Raw genomic sequence first — 23,170 nt, 5'->3', positions numbered from 1 at the left:
TGACGGGTGCTTGGACAAGGGACCTTGGTTGCCCATGGTGATGGGCACTTCTAATTTTAAGGAACCTATCGTTTTTTCCGGGGTGGACATATGCGCACAACCCGTGGTGTTTGCTCTATAAACATCCTTAAATTTGTTGACCGCATTTACTATATATAATTAACATTGCTCTCTCTAGAACTCGATGCTCTCTCTCTCTACACGTGTCGCCTTCACAAAGCTCCCAAAAATGCGGTGTTAATAAAAAAACAACACAAGAAGTGGCAAAAAGGACTTACCACATGGCACCCTGTCCCACGAGCATTGCCCAACACCCCATCCTGTGCCCACCACTCCTGCCTATTATTGAATTCTCGAATGAAGGTGTGGTGGTGACACAAGAAATTGCAATGCACATGGATTTGTTGCTGCTTCCAGGTTCATTGCTTTGGACGTGTTTCCATGAGAGGCAGGTACAGTGCCTGTCCAGAGCAAGGTGCATAGTGTTTGCAGCTTAATTAGGAGGATGAAGGTGCGTGATTGGCTAGAGCCACACAGGACGTAGGAGGCTCGAGGCCCCCGATTGGCTAGGCAATGTTGTGCAGTGTGCAGAGCACCAACACTAGGTGGCCAAACGAGTCGAACAAAATTTGTGGGACTCAAGCTTCTCCAATGCCGCCCATCGCACCCGAATGCTCCAACGCTACACACGTAGATGCACGCACACCCAGATGCACGCATTTGACCTTCCAGGACTAGGCACAATCATGTTGTGCCGCAGTGCCTAGGGACAATCATGTTGTGCCCGAGTGCCTAGGGTAGTTCACATAAAGCAAATTGCATTTGAAACTGAAGTAACTTTTGTTGGCGCCAAAACGAGTTTGAGGCGATGGACGAAGAAGAAGACCCTGTTGATTCCGAGCTTCACCATCTCCGAGCTCAGCGCCTCAAGGATCGCCTCGCAATCTCTGTAATTCGTCTATCTGAGAGCGAAGGTGAATACCCGATACACCTTTCCAATCTTCCTTCTTTGTCTTCTCCATCCAAGTCTCACAAAATTTTCTCTCCTCCTCTTCAGCTCAAAAGAGTAATTGCGCCATTTCTACGCCCGTTATGGCAGCTTTGGTCGACTTGACGTTCAAGTACTCAGGTAATTTTCAATCTCCCTGACTGTGCGCTGGACCCTTTTCAATGGGTATTGATTGATTGTTTTTTTTGGGCGTTTGGCAATTGGAAGTCACCCTCGCATTTGTTTCGAGCGTGCATTCCCTTCCTGCAGTTTCGATAGTTTCATACGTGGTGTTTTGCACGACAATTGTAGCTCGAGCTGAATTTTTATTTGTTCAAACTTGTGCTCTCTTTTTAAAATTTGTCAGGGATATTTATCAAAGTACATACTACATCAACTTAGTTTAGTTTAGTAACAATGCTGGGCAGGCTAGCCGATTTGATCTGGTGGTTATGACGTAATGGATGCTTACTTATAAACACTTTTTCCAACCTTTAGAATACTTGCAGACTGAATGATATATTCAGCGCCTCCTAAAAAGGTGAACCAAAAGTATGGGTTGAGATTCTCCTCTACGCCATTGGGCAGGCTTGCGTATCGCCCCCAGCTCATCATTATATTACTGCTGGTAGTCTTCAAAAGCATTGTTAATACGGCTAACCTTTGCAAGCGTGCCACATCTTGCAACGTTGCAGACTGATATTTGAGCATTATGTGGAATTAGAGAGTGTTTCAGAGAACGAGGGTCATGTCTCTCCACATGTGAGCCCCCAAATTAAAAGCAAATGAGGTGGTTCCACATAGGGCATCCACATGGGCTTGAATACGGGTAGTGATGTGGGCTGAGTGGACCAACACATGGACAGCATCCTGGCCGCCATGTGGGCAATATTAGCTGCCGCATAGTGGCCCTTTGTACGGCTGATGAGCCGACATGGGGCTGCTTAAGGAGTCTTTCATAGGTGACCTGGATGGGCCCACTTTGGTCGAAACGGAAAGGGGGACTACTTTCAGATCTGGCCAACTTTGAAAGGCCCTATCCCAAAGGTCTCCTCAAGCTCTCAGCTTCTGTTTATTCACTTTCAGAGTATCCTTAGTAGCACGATCTCTTAATAGACAACTGTCCTAGGCGGGAGAGAACCAAATGCCAGTTCTTTAAGGGCGCCATCTGTCTTGGAGGACTCATTTTGAGCTCCCTTGCTAGGCTCTCTCTCTTGTTTCACAATGTTTTTTTTGCTCAATCTTTGAGGACAAACTTTGATAGTGTCCCTATCCCACAGAAGAAACACAAGTTGTGGATGCTCTTATATACAACACCTTCTAGAGCATACTATGACCTTTCTCGTCCTCCAGCAAGATAACATTCGCAGGGATCCACAACAAGATCCATTAAAACAAAACACGCTTGATGATTTTCCTTCTATTAATAAACTTTTCTCGCTCTAAGTCTAAATGTTGACCTAGGGGAACACACAAGGCTTCTAATTGAGGTGAAAGGTCAAGGACTTCCACCCATATTGGAGCTTTGGAGGGAGGGAGCATGGTAGGGGAGAAGCTTGGATTCCATATCTGTACAGACAGAGGTTGATTTTGTTAGGAAACCGAGACGACGAAGGTTGCTTACTGTAGCCAAGCGTCTTGTAGTAGTGGAAGAATGTGTATAGAAACGTAGCCCAGGAAATACACAGTGCTAAATTCAAATCTTGCTCCTTTTCCATCGTGTGTACACAGGTAGATAGATATAGATGCACACATATATGCACAGTAGAGCAGAAACAGTAAACATGTATTGTTCCAAAGATGGACAAAACTCTAGCAAAAGGCGTGCTCAGTGTGCCACCATCTGGTAGAAGAGTATTGCTTCGATATGGACTCCTATTCTTGTAATGATCCAAGACGACCTTGTTGCACCTGTCTGCAGCCACTATGTCATGTACAAGGTACCCTGATACCTGGCCTCCCTATTGCTCCAAAGTTCAGCCAATTGTGAGGCTCGAGAATAGCATTGCAAGGCCCCCAAGGGCCCCCTTATATTGGGTTGTTAGCCCTTCGAACTGGTGGATTCCATAGGGGTACTCAACCAGTAGACCTACAGATTGGATTGACCCAATCTATGAGACTGGTCTGGACATCCAACCTGCAAGCAACAGTTCACCTCCAGATCAGCCACGGACCTGACAGAGGGTATCCTACAATGGTGGAAGGCTGATAGATGGCCCAGGAATTACACGCGGAAGTGTTTAACTATGGAATCCAAAACTTCCTTCCTTATGTGTACTCAAAAAACATGTGCGTATGTGTAAGCTAGTAAATAGACACTCCACAGGAGATATACACCAACCAAAAATATATTTCCATCCGACATGACACAATACAAAAGAAGTCCAGAGTCCCACCAAATCGTGGTCCTCTATCCTTACCCCAAAAGGTGTTGTCCTACTACCTCCGTGGCACTTCTAGATCCTTGAGCCCACGTGCTCCTTGCTGAGCTTTTGTAGACTTTATCACTGTGTGCACCTTGCCACCCTAATTGTCAGCCTAGGTGTGCAGCCCTTCCAAGCTTTGTTTGCTGCTCTTCATCCTGCTCTAGACCTCCTGGAGTAGGCCTTTTTGCTGCTGATATGCTGCTCCAATTTGCTGGGCTTCTTGCTGCTCAGTCGATAATGAATGAGGCCCCAATGGCCTCCTTTTATAGGGGCTGGATGCCCCCAAATCAAGTGACCCAGTAGGGGCAAACTAGCCTACCCAGAAGCCCCCTACTGGTCGACTCTCTAGTTTGTAAAACCCCCCCATGTGGGGGCACATTTGTAGTGTAACAAAAGTGGTATTTTAGTAGCGTCTTTATTAGCCTTGTACTTTGTACTTTAGGCTCTAGATTGATGCCACGGGGTAGTGTGGAATGACTGTTGCAATAGACCTCCTAACTGCTCTTCTTCCTTGGTGAAGATTTGCACCCTATCCGGGCGAATAGGGCATGAAAGCCTTGACAGACTCCAGTCAGTAGAGCAACCATGTATAGACTGGGATGACCCAAGTACAACTAACTTGTTCCTCCCAGCAGCAGCCACAGAAGTGTTAAGCAAAGTGCATGTGGCAGGAGGAAATCTGCAGCAGCTGGAGCAACATTGAGGCTTCCTGATATGAGCAAGTCTTAAAGCTGTACGTGTGAGGTACATTGAGGGCTACTTTAGTACTTCAATCTATCTTATTTGAAGAATTATATATATACATCAATTTTGGCTCTCTACTTAGCTAAGTGATTCTCCAGATTTGTGTGTGTTCCACTTGTTTTGTACATGTGTTGTTGTTTGAAGTATGGCCACCCATTGTCTGCTGCTGCAGGGTTTTGGCTACACTAAGCAATCCCTAGTCTTTGACAAAGTGGTCATTCTCCACTCCTATTTACATCTCATGTCTGTATTTGTATCTGCTGAAGAAAACATGTGATGTTTTGGCATCGTCCTCTCCTCTTGAATTGTAATTATCACTTCAGAATTAGGAATTTCGATTGGGAAGGACTAGGAAGGATTTCCCTTCCTATGTTTTCCCTCTTTTCTTAAAACATATAAATTATCATGAAATTTAATTTGTGTATTTGTTATGTTTCTCATGATTTGGGTTGGTTGAGAAATTTGTATGTTCAAATTGAGCAGTTGACACTTGGAGGTCTGGCAAGCTGCTAGGCTTTGCCAAAACGTAGCTCTAGTATAGCTACATGCTTTGATGTATTCATTTGCATCTTTATCTATGTTGCATTTTGTACTGTTTTTTCATTTTGTTGTTACCATGTTTGTGCATAAGGCTGTTGAGTCTTCTGATGTTTCCAATTAATTTCACATGTTTCGTGATGCAGAGCAGCTTGCACGAGATTTAGAATTGTTTGCACAGCATGCAAATCGCAAGTCAATCAATGCAGATGATGTGATCCTTGCTGGTTTGTGCACTTTACTCAGCTCTCTTTGAAATTGTGAAAGGGTATAGTGGAAAGTTTTTGAGATGCCCATTTTTTCCCCCAACGTATGGGAGTGCATAATGTTTGCCTTACTTTCTTGGTCATGATGTAAGTTCACAAGTACACCCTTACTACTGTTTGCATTGCTGAGACCTTTGTTATTTTTGCCATCCATGCATTCCCAACACTTTTGAAAGGCTATAGCAATTTGGCCCTTCACCAGTTGGGAAAGTGCCTGCTTGGTACCTCACCCCATAAATGTGATGCAGGCATACTCCCACCAATTTGAGACACTGTGCGCATAGTGTGCATGTGGGACCTTATTCCATGTTGCCTAGCCGCCCATAGTCCAAGTCGCCAAAATGAATCCTGCTTGCTTAGCCGCCCATAGCCCAAGTCGCCAAAATGAATCTTGCTTGCCTATGGTTTCTTGGGAGCAGGTTACGACAACTAGCGTGGTGGCTTATACAACCAATGTATTCCTTGATCCACCGAAATGTAAAAGATGCATGTAGGCCAGGTTTTGCAAAATGCTCATGATGTTGAGTAGTGTTCGTGAACCCTTTGCATGATGTCCAGCCAGATGTTGATGAGAGTCATTGTAGGTCGAACTTGTTTCCCTCCATCACAAGGCCATACTGTGTTATCTACATTTCTAGGCCATGACATTGGCAATGGTCTCCCAACTATTTTTCGGACTACTTGATGGGTGTTGCTTTGAAGGGAGTTTGGCATATCTTGTATATCTTTGTGTATGATTGCCTTCCCACTCACCAAGTGAGCAGTAGAAACCGTCTCTATGTTGTATGCTCGTCTCCCTTTTTTTTTTTTCAAAGAAAGAAACCTTCTATTAATGCTTGAAAGATTTCATACAAGACAACAGCCCCGAAGGTGTTGAGTAATTAAATTGGAAAAGGCTGAAAGAAAAAACTGGCCTGTTTCAGAGAAGCCCAACTTAGTGCCTAGGGGATCTCGGGAACTGGGGCTAACAACCAAGTGGGGGGACTATACAACTAGCGAATCCCTCGTGGAGTGAAAATGTAGAAAACACCTGTAGGCCAAGTCTTGTAGAAACGGAGCACGCCTCTCGATAGTCGCCTTGGAGTTTGGAGTCCCACGCTCCCAAGTGGACCGTAGAGTGTAAATGATATCCTGCCAAATGGCAACCAAGGTAGCCAATGGTGGAACCAGGTGCTCCTCCATCACGAGACTGCAGCAAGCCACCCAAATGTTCCAAGCCGTGATGCTGGCTACCACCTCCCAAACATTGTCTTCCCTAGGGGAAGGAGGAGCTAGGGCGTCAGGGGGGGCTGCCTCGTGGAGTGCAATCCTTTGAATGCTCTGACCTTGTATCCGGTAGGTTGGGGAGATCTCATCAATCTGGAACGCGTGTCCTCCCTCTGTCAACCTGCTCGCCTCCCCTTTAAGAGATAGGTTACCTTTTCCCAAGTGACACTCTGCGAATGTTCCTCAACCATGCTAGGATCTTGAATGAAGAGACTTTGGACTACTTTTTGATTAGCTTTCTCCTTTAGTGCTAGACTTTGTCATGGCTGAGTCTTCCCTTCACCCTCAGAGTGTCGACAGAAATTCAGTACAAAGACTTTGTATAAATGGATGCTCAAGTATGTGTGGGTGTGTGGATTTGTATGTGTGAGAGCATATGTTATATTATGGTCTACACCCACTGTTGGGTGTTGTCAGTTGATGACGTTAGTGGGGATGCCATAGTAGCTAGTCCTTGCTATGCATGATGGAGTTTATGGTTTTCAAGCTTTTGAGTGACTATCATGAGATTGAAATTGCACTATGTTGTGTTTTTAGAGGAAGTTTGAGATGTCCTTGCATTCAACAAGATATATACATGCTAGGATCTTAAGTGAACATTGCCAAATCCCTTGTGCCGATGGGCAGCTCCATAAGCAATGAGAGATCATCTCTTGAACTTGTGTTGAGTAATTGATTGGGCATGGAAGACAACATAAGCATTGCTTTGCTTTGGGCACTAATGACGACATAAGCATTGCTTTGCTTACTAGGTACATCTATCTTTGGTTTTCAAAAATTTTTTTGCTAGCTCATTTTCCCTCTCTTTTGTTTTCTCTTTTGTATTCATTGTAGAATTTCAGACTTTATAAAAAAAATTCTGAATTTGTATGATTGGATATATTCTAGTCTTGAAAAGGTATATCTTGAACCTGTGTTGAGCAACAGTGATGACAAGTGCCATCTCTCGTTTGCCTTGCCATGGGCCAATGGAGTGCCACCATCCAAAAGAAACATGAGATCGTTTGTGGCTAGACAGTGGAGTAAAGTTGTGACAACAACTTGTGGAGAAGCTTGTGTGGTGCTTTTAGCTACTCAGGCTTGTGCCTCTTGTAGGATGTTGTCTAGGGGGTGGTTACCAATTACAATTGTTTGCCAATATGAAGAACATCACATGCATGTCCATGTGGGTTTCCTATTTGTGTAAGCCAAAATCGCTCCCTTTGGTCCCAATGAACCTCCATAAAGGGGTGACCCTCCCATAACAGAAGATGCCATTGGGCATGCTCACCTTGTTGGAATGGTCACCTCCCCATTTAAAAGCCCCCATATGAGGAGAGCATGGGGGGGAAAAACCTAGGCAGGAAAGATAAGGGAGGGGGCTGCCACACCTCATAGGGAAAGGACAGCCATAAGGGGCTGCCACATGGGCAGCACATGAGCTGTCATGTGGGCAGCACAGCAGCCTGTCAGAGGCGCTTCAAGGGCTGTCTGTATGGGCTGGAACAGGCCCCAAATAGAGGCGCACAGGTGGTGCTGACATCAGCAAGTGTTCGTAACATGGTACAAGGGTGTGCAAACCCAGACAGGTGGTGCAACTGTACAGAGCAGGGTACAAGGCTGTACAGGGCTGGATGAGGCCTGTTGGAGCAGCAAAGGAGGCTGCCATGAGGCAGGGACCTGCCTTTGTATAGGCTGGGCCCTTGCCTTGATTGGAGGGCCAAGGACCTAGAAGAGTGGGCCCAAGAGGCCCCGGTTTGTGAGCCCTAATAGGGATGGACCAGCCACAGACTGGTCGGCTAGGTTGGGACAGGCTGGTCGGTTTTTGCCAGCCCCCTTGGGGGCCTATAAAAGGAGAGGCATTCGGCCTCGTAACACATCTTCTGGAGCAGCAAAGGACAGGCAACAGGAGCAGTAGGAGACCTACTCTTGGAGCCTATTCCCGGAGAAGGAAGAGCTGCAGACTGAGCTTGGAGGGCTGCCTACCTAGGCTGACATTCAGGGCAGCAAGGTTGAGGAGAGAATCACTCTAGACAGAGAGTCTATATTTGCTCGAGGTGGAGCATGCGGGCTCAAAGATCTAGGAGTGCTTGACATTTAGTAGGAGAACCTTTTGGTATTGTATCCTGTCCTACTTCGTGGATGGACGGAAATATAAAGAGTTGCTTCTATATTTGTTTCTGAGCATTGTCTATTTACTGGCTTACACATCTATGCACATAAGTTACGAAGTCCGTGATTCCACACCCCATACGCACACTGTGTGAGCTCGTGGGCATTACTATCAGTCTTCCGCTGTGCATACCCTCTGTTGGGTCATTTCTAACACACCTTTGGTTGTGAGATCCGATGGTTAATCGCTTGCCTAAGGTCCCCATCTCTTTGATCCTTTGCCACTGAAAGAAAAGAAGTGAATGGTCATCTGAAGGGTGTAATCATGAGGGGGCTTGAGCTAAAGAGTGTCACTAGAGCACGCAATGATGAAAGAAAACAAGAGAAGGCTCATATCGCAAGGTCCCATCCCCTCTCCCACAATAAATGTAGTCAAGGCAATGTGCTCAGAGAGGAGCTTCGGTTTTAGAGAACGGTCTTGTCCATTGTGTCTTTGGGGAGGTCTGCTTGTCACGCCATAGAGGTCAACCTTCACCATCGAACTTTATGTCCACAAATTTCACTACATCTTTTTGCCACAAGAAAACTTTTAAACCCTTGTCACTAGCATCCATCTCCACTTTATGGTGCCTTTGAAAATGAGGACATGCTAGTAATAAAGTAGTCGTCATGGTGCCTTTAGGATCTTGTAAGTGATACATGCTTCATCTAACCATATGAAAGGACCCCTTTTTAAAAGGTTTGTGAGAGTGCTAATCCTTTTCTACAGCCAGATTATTTTGTAGATCAGTTTCGCTATAGATACCATGGTATTGTCAGAAAATGAAATCCCACCAGAGGGAACTTTGCAGCAGCGCAAGACTGATAGATAGCCCAGGGATCACATGTGGAAGCGTTTCACTATGGTATCAAGCTTCATAACCAAGTGCGTACTTCACAGCCATTCATGTGTGTGCAGACTAAGCAAATAGACTATGCTCAAAGATAATATAGAAGCAACACTTTATATTTCCATCCGTCGACAAATTGGACAAGATACAATACCAAAAGGTTCTCCTACTATATGCATGGCACCTCTAGGTCTCTAAGCCTGCGTGCTCCACTGAGCGTATGTAGACTCTCTTTCCAAAGGATCTCTTCCTCCTTGTTGTCCGGAAACTCAGCCTAGGTGGGCAGCTCTCCCACCTCTTAGTTTGCAGCTCCTTGTGCTCCCTTCACCTCTTGAATATAGGTCCAAGGGAAGCTCCTTTGCTATTCCTATTTTTTGGCGATTTGCTGCTGCAAGTGATGTGTTATGGGGCTGCAAATGGCCCCTTTTATAGCCCCCAAGCCTCAAGGGCCCTGAACATAAATGACCAAGTAGGGGGATGAACTTGTGAGAGTGCGCAGCGTAATGGACACACTGTGGGTGAGAAAGAGCACTCAGCAAAGAAATGCACACAGGGAGAAAGAGGTAGAGAGACTGCACAAGGGATCTCCTGGAAAATCCTTCTATATCACTGGGCAAAAACCACACAAGATAAAATCTATTGAGGGAAGGGGGCCCTATATATAGGGTCAGCCCCCCTTCCCTCAAACAACCGACCAACAGGGGGGCTCATGGCCGACCCATGCCCTAGGCCGCCGACCAGCCATGGGGGGGTGGGCCGAGCCACATCTGTCCCTACATAAGGGCTGGCCTTTGCTCCAACAACCCGATTAGCAAGGCAGTAGATCGACTGCCTGTGCTCCTGGCGCCTATATCAGGCTCCCTAGGGCTAGCCTTTTGCTGCCCTATTAAGGGGCTGTGCTCCAACCTATGTGGCTGACCAACAAGTCGGCCCACCTTTGTCAGATAGCCGACCAGTGGGTTGGGCTATCTGCCCCAAAAGGGTGGCCAAATTGGCCCCTGTAACAGCCCATCCAAGGTGCCTTAGAAGGGGCTGCCATGTTGCAGGAAAATAGGCCTCAGGAAGGCCTTGAACAGCCTCGCACATGGCTAGCAGTCCCTCCAGCACAAGGCATCCTACCAATAGAACCAGAGGGTCCCAACCCATGCCATTAGCCGTTCCCAACCCTACTCTACCTAAGCCTCACAAGAGGGGCCGGCACACCCACAACACTAGCCCTCACTCATTGGGCGGGCACACCCACAAGCAAGGCCCTCTCTCTCTAGGTGACATAAGAAGATGTTGACCTCTAACACCCCCTCTGAGCTCCTAGATGGAACAAAGATGTCAAGGAGTTGGGTGTGTTGCTGGAACAATTGGAGGAATCCATCGTTGAAGACTGCCACAGGCGTTGAAGAAGCCCCCTCTTGGCGCGAACCGCCTTAGCATGATCACTGGAAACCTGGAACTATTGCTTCTAGGCCACATGTGCTAGGTATACTCCTCTGGTCTAGTAATGTTACACTAGGTCATCTGGTACAACAATCTAACTGTTGGTACTAGACTTGGAACTGTTGCTCCAAGGCCATAGGTGCTAGGTACACTCCTTTGGTCTAGTAATCGTACAATGGGTCATCTGGTACAACAATCTAACTGTTGGCATTGGAACATAAGGTATTGGAATAATAATCCTACTGATACCGCCATCGGTGTAGGGTTTGCTTCCTTGCATGGGCACATGTATCTCAGAGCTAGATAGCCCTCTCTCAAGTCCAAACTGGTACACTGCTGCCAGATCGATGAACTTCAGCGATAATGGGCATATAATAGCTCACAAGGATCAAGCAACTATGTCTGGATTCCTGCACTAGCAATTTGTTGACCCATTCGGATCTCCAGCAGCATCAGACAATAGCTGCAGCAGAACACTAGGAGACCCCTTTTGGATTTGTTAGGTCACGACGTCTAAACAAAATACAAACTGATTAGTGGCGGGAACAACTCCTCGTGGCTCGAGGTCCTGCTTGAAAGCTTTCCTTGATCAATGACTCCCTTTCCCTTGCACCTGATTGGCAGGTCTCGTTGCCACAAGCAAGCAATCCTCCATTTGGAACGGAAAGCCTGTTGGCAGCGTGTGCCTCGTGCTACTAGAAGGTTGGACTATACGTCGTCCCAGCAATAACACTATTGGCCAATTGGTTACTCGGCCCTTCAACGTTCCTTTGGGGACACTGCCGCCAATAGTGACCTTTCTGGCCACAACGGTTACATGTATGGGATGCCTTGAGAGCTTCTCGTTCCTTAGATATCAACTGCTTTCTACCTTTCTGCTTAGTTGCCAAAGCCTCAGGCTAACTCTCATAAGTACGATCGACAAAGTGCTCCTCTTGGTCAAGTACCATTGGGACCAATTCTTCTCAGGTCAACTCATTCATCCTACCATTGGTGATCAAGGATGAATAGAAGGCCCCATACTGAGAGCATAACTGGGACAAGAGAGCTATGGCCATGTCCTTGGATGATTTTTGCTTCTGTGCTTGGAGGATCTCTTGCTGAAGTTCTTGTAACTTGTTGATGTGGTCTCGCATCGATGAAGACTTCTTGGGATCCAACAACCGCATCTGGACTTCGAGGGAACCCTCTTCATGGGAGAGGTTCGATTATACATGGACGCCAATTGCTCCCATATACTCTTGGCCAGTGCCTGTGCTTCACGTGATTAATCACCTGAGGAGTACAGTTAAGAAAAATGAATGACCTTACCCTTGCATAGGGTCCTAGAGCTGAGACAAGGTCTCGGCCTCCTTTTGCGCCGCTAGGATGCCAAGGTCCTTTGCAAGGGGATCTAGTCTGGCAACACCTACCAAGATGAAATTTGCCAGATCATATAACTGTAACACAAACTTCATCATCACCTGCCTGATGCTGTAATTGAACCCATTTGTGGGCCTGCATAGATCTATACAAGGAGGAAGGGGGCAGGGTGGAAAAAGAAGATGTTTCTGGCCGAAAACAGCAGCCTCTGTACTGCCCCCTCTTGACCTAAACAGCCCGTGTCTCCCTTGCAAATACTCCACGCAGGATCTGCCCTGAAAACAGCTCTGACTCCTTCCCTGTAGCTCTGCACAGCTTGCTGGCCCTATGACCTCTCCCACCCCCCTTGGATCTTCAGTCAATCTGAGCTCTGATACCACGTGAGAGTGCACAGCAGAATGGACACACAGTGGGTGAGAGAGAGCACTCAGCACAAAGAAATGTACACAGGGAGAAAGAGCTCGAGAGACTGCACAAGGGATCTCCTGGAAAAGCCCTCTAAATCACTGGACCAAAGCCGCACAAGAAGATGAAAACAAATGAGGGGAGGGGGCCCTATATACAGGGTCAGCCCCTGCCTCAAACAACTGACCAGAGGGGGGCTCATGGCCGACCCCCTGCCCTAGGCCACTGATCAGCAATGGGGGGCTGGGCCGACCCACATCTGTCCCTACATAAGGGCTGGCCTTTGCTCTAGCAACCCGACTGGCAGGGCACTAGGCCGACTGCCTGTGCTCCTCCTGGCTCCTATATCAGACCCCCTAGTGGCTGGCCTCCTCCTGCCCTATAAGGGGCTGTGCTCCAGCCTAGGTGGCTGACTAACAGGTCAACCCACCTTTGCCAGATAGCCGACCAGCAGGTCTGGCTATCTGCCCCAAAAGGGTAGCCAAACTGGCCCCTATAACAGCCCATCCAAGGTGCCTCAGAAGGGGCTGCCACACGGCAGCAAAAAAGGCCTCAAGAAGGCCCTGAACAGCGCCGCACATGGCCAGCAACCCCTTCAGCACAAGGTATCGTGCCAATTGACCCGACCCTTGTTATGAGCCGTGCCAAACCCTACTCTACCTAAGCCTCACAAGACACCCACAACATTGGCCCTCACTCATCTATCCTAGCCTCACTCACTGGCCGGGCACACCCACAAGTAAGGCCCTCTCTCTCTATAGGTGACATAAGAAGATGTTGACCTGTAACGGAACCGACCCCCCCCTATGAGACAAAGTACAATCCAAGGGTAACTCATACAGGCCATTGTAGGTTGAGGAAAAGGGCTCGCTAGGGCCCTTGTTGAGTGCTACGCCAAGAAGATTTAAAAAAATCAAAATTTACAACTAGTTCTCAAACCACATGACCAGGTGCCATGGCGGATCTCCTGTGAGATGCAGAGATATCTTGTATTTGTGTTCGTTGGATCGTTTCACGTTGTGGCAGGGGCATGGTCTTCGTGATCTTTGTATTTGGTGAACCATATCAAGAGTGACACCTCGGCTAGTTCTCAAACCACATGACCAAGTGCCATGGTGGATCTCCTGTGAGATGCAGAGATATCTTGTATGTGTTCGTTGGATCGTCTCACGTTGTGGCAGGGATATGGTCTTCGTGATCTTTGTATTTGGTGAACCATATCAAGATGTTGACCTCTAACGGAACCGACCCCCCCTATGAGACAAAGTACAATCCAAGGGTGACTCATATAGGCCATTGTAGGTTGAGGAAAAGGGCTCGCTAGGGCCCTTGTTGAGTGCTATGCCAAGAAGATTTAAAAAATTCAAAATTTACAACTAGTTCTCAAACCACATGACCAGGTGCCATGGCGGATCTCCTGTGAGATGCAGAGATATCTTGTATTTGTGTTCGTTGGATCGTCTCACGTTGTGGCAGGGGCATGGTCTTCGTGATCTTTGTATTTGGTGAGCCATATCAAGGGTCTCTTTGTGTTGCCGCATCTCCATCAGATAGAGACCACATACTTGTTGGTCATGAAAGTGGATCAACCGAGAGATTGGCCCAAACCTGTGTCCCTCTTGAAAATGACAATGCTTCCCCTTCTTGGATCTCATAGTAGATTGGGCAAGTACATAGGAAATGCTCTTTGTCTCCACCCCCACCAGTGTGCATAACCTGCAATTCTAGAGAGAGAGAGAGAGAGAGAGAGAGAGAGAGAGAGATTTGCATCTTCAGGAGGCCTCATGGGCCTGTGAGACAAAAAGCAAACCAAAAAGGAATAAACTCCAACATCAATTAAAGATTGAGAGTCTCTTGGGAGTATGTATAGCATCTCTGAGATTATTATATGGCAGATATTGTCTGCTATAAAAAGATAATCAGCCTGCATTTACATCAATTTAAGACTGATAGTCCTTGCGTTTATATTCGAAGTCTTCGATTAGTTCTTTTCCATCTTTGTAAATAGCCGTTTTCCTTCCTTTTGAGTGTCCTTTGTTTTTGGTCTTTCATCTTGAGCTGAGTCCAAGATCCATGTCTTGGTACCTTTCAGCTTATTGGTTTGCTTGAGAACCTTGTTTTTTGTAATCTTGTCATTAAGAATAAATCTGGCCCCTTGCTATATCTTCCAAGTCCTACTTGATTCGGGGGATTTCTTCTGTAATACGATCAATCTTTTTTGTCATGTCCCATCATGCCAGCCCTCAGGTAGTCCTCCTATGTGTAGGCTTCGGATAGTAGCAGCCCTTTTTTCCTGTTAAGATATTTCTACATACATATCGCATGTGTTAATTTTATAGTCCATTATTTCTGTAATTTCATGTTTCACTAACTTGAGCTGAGTGGTGATCATGTCTTGGACCTTGGTTACTAACTGTGGTGCAGGTGCTGCTTCATTGTGTATCTGCAATACTTCTTGTATTTTTCTTGTTTTCCATGTTGAAGACTTTCATTGTGACGCTCCAATTTTGTATATGAAATATTTTGGAATATATATCACAGATAGTGTTCAAAAAGGATGGTTTTGATGTTTTGAAGGTTTTGGAAAAGTTTGGTGTTGGTCGAAAAATTTTGGTTTTTGTCCATTATGGTGTCGGCTGGATTTTGTGGCTTGATTTTGAGTTGGTTAGAGAAATAATTTGAAGAAACTGTGTATGAGAGAATTTTAGATCTTATTGAGTAGAAAAACTTTGTCCTAGTGAAGAATTTGTGGTTCACTCGTTTGTATGCTTGTATGGAGGTCAAAAGTTGTTAATAAAGTGGTTTTGAGCTAAAAGTGCATCTAGATTTCCGTGTCAAGAGTTGCAGGCATTAGACGAAGGTCGAGATGGAAGAATTAGCCATGAAAGGTTAACTGTAAAGGGAAAGAAGAGGGTTCGATCTTCAAGATGAGCTATTGAGCTTGTCCATTGGATCTACGAGGCAGGCATGGTGATGCTCTGAACAGGGCCATTTTCATGCCTTACGTCGAGATTCTGTATGCGTTTGCTATCAAAAGCGCACGCTAAAAGAAGGTGAAAAGCACACGCACGCTTTTCGAGAAAAGTTATTTTTGATCGAATTTGGGGGCTTCTGGCCATCTTTTTTTGGAGTCGTGAAAGGCTATAAAAGAAGAGGAGATCGTGAGAAAGAGAACACACAATCTAACGCACGCATATCGAGACTAAGCGAAAGAGAAGAGAAAACACGCATCTCGAGGTTGCTCGAGTGAAGAGAATGCACGCATATCGAGGCGCTGCGAAAGTGACAATAGCGCACGTGAATCAAGGCAGCGCAAAGAAGAAGATACGATCAAGATATGTTGAGAGTGAGAGTGAGAGTGTGATTGAGATTTGATCATTTGATCATCTGATTTGAATATCTTCATGCGAGTGAGAGTGAGAGTGAGATAGCTCGGGGGTGGACGGGTGGTATCGAGCTCCTTCACGGAGTGATTCTTCTCCAAAACTATTGTAAAGACTCATCAGTTTGATTCATACTGCAATCTCTCTTCTTGTTTATTCGTGATTATTATCTTGCTACAATTTTAATCGTGATTGTGAAAGAACGTTGTGTGATAAGTGATATCAGAGCCCGGTTTCGATGACAGACAACGAGGCAATTATGAAGAAACTAGAAGAACAAGATTCATTGATTCGAAGGCTAATCATGGAATTAAATAGATTGTCCAAAGGAAAAGGCGTAGTGGATGATGCAGCTAGTGGTGGTGCTGTTGGCAGAAATTTAGAAGATGAAGAGGTCTATGTTGAGCTTGGTGCTGGGGTACCGAGCCGAAGGAGACAAAGAGGTGAGGAAGATGTTGCCGAATCTGCTCTTTTGCAAGTTTTTAAGAAAGCGAAACTCTCTGAATTTGATGGTGAGAAGATCGGGGAAGATTTGGAAGTGTGGCTCGAAGAACTTATATATGATGAAAGGAATAGGATCAAGTGATTTCTTGGATGCTGTGGCTAAGGCCGAAAACTTTGAAAAGATGGAAGAATATAACCTAAGAAAGATAGCAAAATTAAAGTTCATTCCAAGAGGTCATCGTTTTCAAGGGTCACAAGGTTCAGGTATGCCTCAACTAAAACCTGATTATTCGAATATGCCTAGATTTCAAGAGAGGAGTAGCTAACCTGGGTACAACCAAGTGGGAAGGCCAAACGTTAATAACCGAAATCAGAATCAGAATCAAAATCAAAATCAAAGAAATAAAGGAGTTTCAAATCAGAAAACCCAAGAAAACGTACCTTGGAAAAGTGATCCAGAGTTTATTGAACGAGCAAGAAGATTGGGATTATGTTTCCGATGTGGTGAGCAAGGTCACCGAACATTTGAGTGTCTGAATAAAACAAAATTTAATTTTATGAAAGGATCAATGATGGGAGCAAAGACGAATCAGACGAATCCAACCATCGACGAAGCGGGGGACAAAGGTAAGTGCTTGGAACCTATGAGATGTATGGTATCTTCCACAACTCATATGCATGCGTCTGTGATTAAAGTGATGGGGAAAATTGGGAATCAAAACATAAGTTTTCTTATTGACTCCGGTAGCACTCATTGTTTTATATCCCCGAAATTCCTCAAGACTCTAAACGTAGAAATTAGGGATCAAGTCAGAAGACCAGTCCAACTTGCTAATGGAAAATTACATTATACTTAAGGGCTTCTAGAAAATCTTTCCTTCAGTTTAGCACAGAGGAAGAGTAAGGGAGATTTTTATGTTATTGAGATGGGGAAGTGTGACGCTATTATTGGAATGGATTGATTAAATGTAAACAAAGCAGTTATTGATTGTGGAGAAAGGACCGTTAGTTTTCTTAATGAAGATGGCAAAGATAAAATTATTCAAGGAGAAGAAAGAGATAGTAAAGCTTCTCTCATATTAGCCATGAAATTGCTGCGAGGAGTAAGACAAGGCTGTGACACATTCCTCGTCTTTGCTGATAAGTTAAAGGAGGGAAGTGAAGATGAGACAGTACTGCACTATGTTACAAAACTCCTTGAAGAATTCTCCGATGTGTTTCTTGATGATTTACCTAGGATGCCACCGCCTAGACATCTTGACCATGCTAATCAGGCACAAGTCCTTATTGTCGGGCTCCCTATAGATTTAATGTGGATGAACTAAAGGAGTTAAAGCTTCAACTGGATGACTTGTTAAAGAAAGGGTTTATAAAGCCTAGCGTTTCTCCTTGGGGTGCTCCAGTCTTATTTCAAAAGAAAATGGATGGAACTTATAGGCTTTGCATTGACTATAGAGAATTGAATTGGCATACTATAAAGAATAAGTATCATCTATCTCACATTGATGAATTATTGACTCAATTGAATGGTGCCACAGTGTTCTCTAAAATTGATTTGCGATCTGGTTACCATCAGATTCGTATTAAGGAGGAGGACATTCCTAAAACTGCTTTTAGAACTCGCTATGGCCATTATGAATTTACTGTGCTTGCTTTTGGATGGACCAATGTACCCGCTACCTTCATGTGTCTAATGAATGATGTATTCCGTGAGTGTTTAGATGACTTTATTCTGGTTTTCTTGGACGACATTTTTATATATTCCAAGAATGGGGAACAACATGAACAACATCTAAGGAAAACACTTGAAAAGTCACGGGAGCATAAACTTCATGGGAAAAAGAGCAAATGTTTTTTCACTAAAGACAAGCTTGTGTATTTGGGTCGTGTGATTTCAAAAGATGGTATTCATATTGATCTTGACAAAGCAAGGCTTATTTCGGAGTGGCCTAGACCGAAAAATGTAAGGGAGGTAAGAGGCTTTATTGGCTTAGCACAATATGAGAGAAAACATATCAAAGATTTCTCAAAAATAGCCTCTCCACTTACTGATTTGACAAAACTTGACAAGCAGTTTATATGGACGGAGAAGTGTCAACAAGCTTTTGATACTATAAAAGACAAAGTGGCTGAAAATTGTATTCTCAAGATACCCGAGATGGGTAAACCTTTTGTAGTGACATGTGATGCTAGTGGTACCCCACTTGGATGTGTACTTTCTCAAGATGGTCGTGTAGTGGAATATGAGTCTCAAAAATTAAGGAAGCATGAAGAGAACTATCCCACACATGATCTCGATTTGGCTGCCGTTGTTCATGCATTGAAACATTGGAGATACTTTCTACTTGGTGTAAAGTTCGAACTTCGAACGGATCATGAAAGTTTGAAGTACCTCTTCACTCAACCATTATTGAATAATAGGCAAAGAGGATGGATGATTCTTCTTTCCAAGTATGACTTTGAGATTAAGTACATTGAGGGAAAGGAGAATACGGTGGTTGATGCTTTAAGTAGAAGACCTTTTGTGAATGCCATCACCCTTATTCGTTCTGATCTTGCAGAAAACATTAGAAATGAACTTGAACATGATGTTTTTTATGCACCTATTCTTCAAAAGATTGCTCAAACACCTTGTGAAAAGATTGAAGGAAAGTTTCATTTGGTGAATGGTAATTTATATTACCATGATAGACTTTGTGTACCATGGATCTACGAGGCAGGCGTGGTGATGCTCCGAACAATGTCGTTAAAAAAAAAAAAGTCGAGATTCCGTACGTGTTTGCTATCAAAAGCGCACGCTAAAAGAAGGTGAAAAGCACACGCATGCTTTTCGAGAAAAGCTGTTTTTGGCCGAATTTGGGGGCTTCTGGCCGTCTATTTTGGAGTCCTGAAAGGCTATAAAAGAAGAGGAGATCGTGAGAAGGAGAACACACAATCCAACGCACGCATATCGAGGCTGAGCGAAAGAGAAGAGAAGGCACGCATCTCGAGGTTGCTCGAGTGAAGAGAAGGCATGCATATCTAGGCGTTGCGAAAGTGACAATAGCGCACGTGAATTAAGGTAGTGCAAAGAAGAAGATACGATCAAGATATTTTGAGAGTGAGAGTGTGATTGAGATTTGATCATTTGATCATCTGATTTGAACATCTTCATGCGAGTGAGAGTGAGAGTGAGATAGCTTGGGGGTGGACGGGTGGTATCGAAATCCTTCATGGAGTGATTCTTCTCCAAAACTATTGTAAAGACTCATTAGTTTGATTCATATTGCAATCTCTCTTCTTGTTCATTTGTGACTATTATCTTGCTACAGAGGCAAGTTGAGCCTTAACCTCTCTGAGCTCTTGCTGTAGATAATGCATATCTATGATTTGTAGCTGATAATCCAGTCTCCCTAGTGGTCCCTAGCCTATGACAAGCAATAGCCCTAGTGGCTCCTTGCTCGTGGTGAGGTCGTGGGCTTCTGGTTGCGAGTGATAGAGATTTGGAGCTGGATGTGCAAGTCCGAAGAAGGCAACTTCAACTATCCAGTCTCAAGAAAATCATTGTGATGAGTTGTGCATATTAATAACGTTGCAGCTGGCTTTGCAGGAACAAATTGTGTTTTAATGAGTCGTGGTTTTGCAGACCTGATCTTGATAGCTAAGTGATAGTTGCTTGGGGTGCCGTTCTGCGCTATGGGACTCAATCATAAAGAATGTGCACCATTGAAATAGGGTATCCACCTGTTTAGAACCATTGTAACCTGTGATCTTAGTTAACCCTAGCCCAATCAAATGAGTAAATCCTTCAAGATTTGTGTCCTTGACTGTGTATTCAGTGCCATATAAGCAAGCATATTTCATATACATCTAATTCTTGTTTTGGTTGCTCAAAATGTCATGGACTGCTCATGAGTGTAGGACATCTTATGGCATGCAATGTTCAGGTACATTAGTCATCCAACATGCTGCCTGTATACTGTAGCATCCACCATATTTGGCATGCCATTTATTGTCAACTTTGAATTGCATCAAATGAGATAGACACAGGCTTACATTCCAGATATTGTATCTTCCCTAGACTTCATATTTGTACCCTGCTTTGTGTAAGAAACGTACTACCATCACCTCTCCAAGCTAGACACCCAAGTAATAGTGTAATTTTTTTAAATCTGTTGTCAAATTCTTTTTAGACCATTCACTTTATTGATTAGTGCGTCACTATTGCTTGTGATCATCGAGACACAGTATTGAAAAAACTTTCGCTTGTTCTTTTTGTCTTTTAAATAGAGGTTTAAATCATCATTTGACTCCTCAAAAACATTTTTTGGTCCCAGAAAATTTGACTTCTCAAAAGACTTCAACCATCCTTTGATATCATTGCCTCAGAGATTGCTTGAGAGCCAAGAGCATGGAGTGCCTTCTTTAGTTTACACGAAAAATCCTCCCTAGTTCAAATTCAATGAGATCGGGCCATATATGCTTGCTAAGTAAGCGTGTAAAGATGAAATCATTACATTTATTGGTATAACTCCCACCTGAATTGAGTAGCAAAGGCCATGATCAGCTGAATGGTTGTGATCTTTGCTATGGTGGCTATGGTTGACAATATTTCTAGATAGTCTCCGCCTTACGTTTGAGAATATCCCTTTGCCATAGCCTTGCATTTGTATTTGTCCAAGATTTCATTGGACTCGTACTTCTTTCTATGTTCATCCCTTGCTTTCACAAGATCCCAACTATTGTTCTTCACAATTTGAGTAATGCCCAACCTTGATTGGCTTCTTCATATGTTAAGGCTCTCCAACATCATTGAGAATAGATGTCATAAGTGCATAATTATTGAGATATTACCTTGTTCTTCTCTTTGGCTTGTTTCACCATTGCTTGTTGGATGCAAACTTCCATCTTGGAGCTCTGTACATTTGTCTTGAAATGGACTGATTTGTGACAGCATTTTTCTGTTGGTAAGGATAATTCATCATGATTATCATCAAAGTAGCCCTCCATTGGACCTTGTTTTTCATCTTTGTTGTCTCATCCCAAAGGCGAGCTTTATTTTTCCCTTGTCCATAATTCCTCACATTTTGTTTTGATTCAAAGTTCATCAAATACCACATCTCTACTGGGAATCACCTTTTTCTGGTCATAAGAACACAGATGCACTTGATTGATATTGCACCAAGCTGGTTATCTGCTTTAAAAGACAGTCTTTAAACATTCTGACGGGACTCATGAAAAGCTTCTTTTGATTTTGAGAGCACGTGTGGGCTACCTTGTTTGAAGATATAGTGATCCAAGCAGTTTCTCTTCCAAAACTGCTCAGGATTGAGATAATGGCACTTCTGCTTGATTGAACTGTTTTTCACACTTTATAGTGCTGTAAAACCAGTCCATGAGGCAAGACAGATGCTTTGTCATCTTATACATGTCCAAAGACTAAGTAGGTAAGATTTGAGTGAAGTTCTGATCAATTGAATGGTTGACACAGCTCACAGGAATGAAGATGTTGCTTCTGCCTTAAGATTGGTCTCTCAGGATCTTTTAAAGTCAAAAGACCAAGCGCAAGATCGAAAGCGAAAGAAGGCTATTGTGAAAACAGCCTAGCATCCTTTTATATACATGAAAAGTTTCATCGTTAACGGTGAAGAGGGCATTTATGTGCAGCTGTGTAAAGTCTCCATATCCTATGCCCGGAAATATGATCGTATTACTCCGATCGAGTGCGGGGGAAACGTCGCCTCGGCCCGGTTTCGTGCTGATAAGCAATTTATCCCGGGGAATCAGTCAACGGAAATTATTTGCACTATCATCAAGGTGATCGAATGGCTCATTTGAGGCTCATTGATGTGGAGGAGTTTTCAAATTTTAAATCTTTTGCCATGAGTAAAATCTTTTGCCATGAGCTACATTTATTTGTTTTGAAGGCTACGACCCATGACCTAATTAGTCGAAGAGGTAGGGAACTCAATTTTGCTCACATGTCCTTGATAGAGGAGTGCAATGTCATAGACTTGAATGGCGATTTTGGGGATTTTCCACATGTATTTAGTTTTCCAAAATTATTGTGCTACTTTTTTTGAATACCTCTCTCACTCCATCCATTTAAAATAAAGTGGGAGTACCCTCGAGCATTCATGCTCTCTTGTTGTGCACATATTTAGTGAACTAAATAAAAGCTAGGGTGCATTTTCAAGCTTGAATGGGCTCATTTTCAAGGATTGTGAAAATGTTTATTTTGGCAATCATGGATTAAGAAATCCAGAATGCCAATATGGTGATGTTTTCAACTTTTGAAATTCGATGGTTTTTTAGTATGTGGCTCTAAAAAATCTATCGTGGTGATATTCTATGATTTGATTTTAAGATTGTGTTACAGGGTGATATTCTATGATTAGATTTTAAGATTAGATTTTCAGATTGTGTTAAGATTTTAAGATTCTATCATGGTAATATTCTATGATTAGATTTTATGATTAAAATCTATGATTAGATTTTAAGATTGTGTTACAAGTTTGTATGGAGGCAGTATTATAATAAATGTTAGTTTTTTCTCTTAGCACAAAAATCTCTATTACAAGGTAGCGATGCCTTGTTCTTTTTCTTTGTCTTAGGCCCAAAGCTCTTCATGTGAGTTAGAAGCTTGACCTTAGACATTCTTCTTTTGTCTTGCGAAGTGGCTTTTGCTTTTGGAATGATGATTGGTAAGTCTTTGGTTGCCTTCAGAGCTGATGGCTTGGGCAATTCTTCATCATAATTCCCTCCTTATACAAACTCTAATTATATCCTCAACTCTTATACAAACTCCTTATACAAACTCTAATTATATCCTCTTGGTTTATGTCGTCCTTAAACTCTTTGGACCACCTTCTTGGCAATGTTGCATCATATTATGAAGGTTTTCTTGGCCTCACGTAAAATTACATAGTTATTAGTCAACATAGTTATCATGATCATA

General features: G+C 43.8%; 1 protein-coding gene across 1 annotated transcript; it reads left to right on the top strand.

Annotated features, from left to right (window-relative positions):
- The first annotated feature begins 843 nt into the window (after nt 1-843).
- On the top strand, nt 844-22,104 carry LOC147885717 (Histone superfamily protein). Its single transcript, XM_087396947.1, has 4 exons — nt 844-974; nt 1,058-1,129; nt 4,842-4,922; nt 21,704-22,104. Exons 1-4 carry the CDS (start codon nt 869-871, stop codon nt 21,817-21,819), a joined length of 375 nt encoding a protein of 124 aa, XP_087253073.1. The 5' UTR covers nt 844-868; the 3' UTR covers nt 21,820-22,104.
- Nucleotides 22,105-23,170: the final 1,066 nt, after the last annotated feature.

This window comes from Dipteris shenzhenensis, chromosome 25 (genome assembly GCF_047967505.1).
Source record: "Dipteris shenzhenensis isolate YYH24624 ecotype China chromosome 25, Dip_SZ_1.0, whole genome shotgun sequence".
Lineage (NCBI taxonomy): Eukaryota > Viridiplantae > Streptophyta > Polypodiopsida > Gleicheniales > Dipteridaceae > Dipteris > Dipteris shenzhenensis.
This window is presented reverse-complemented; position numbering and strand designations above follow the sequence as displayed.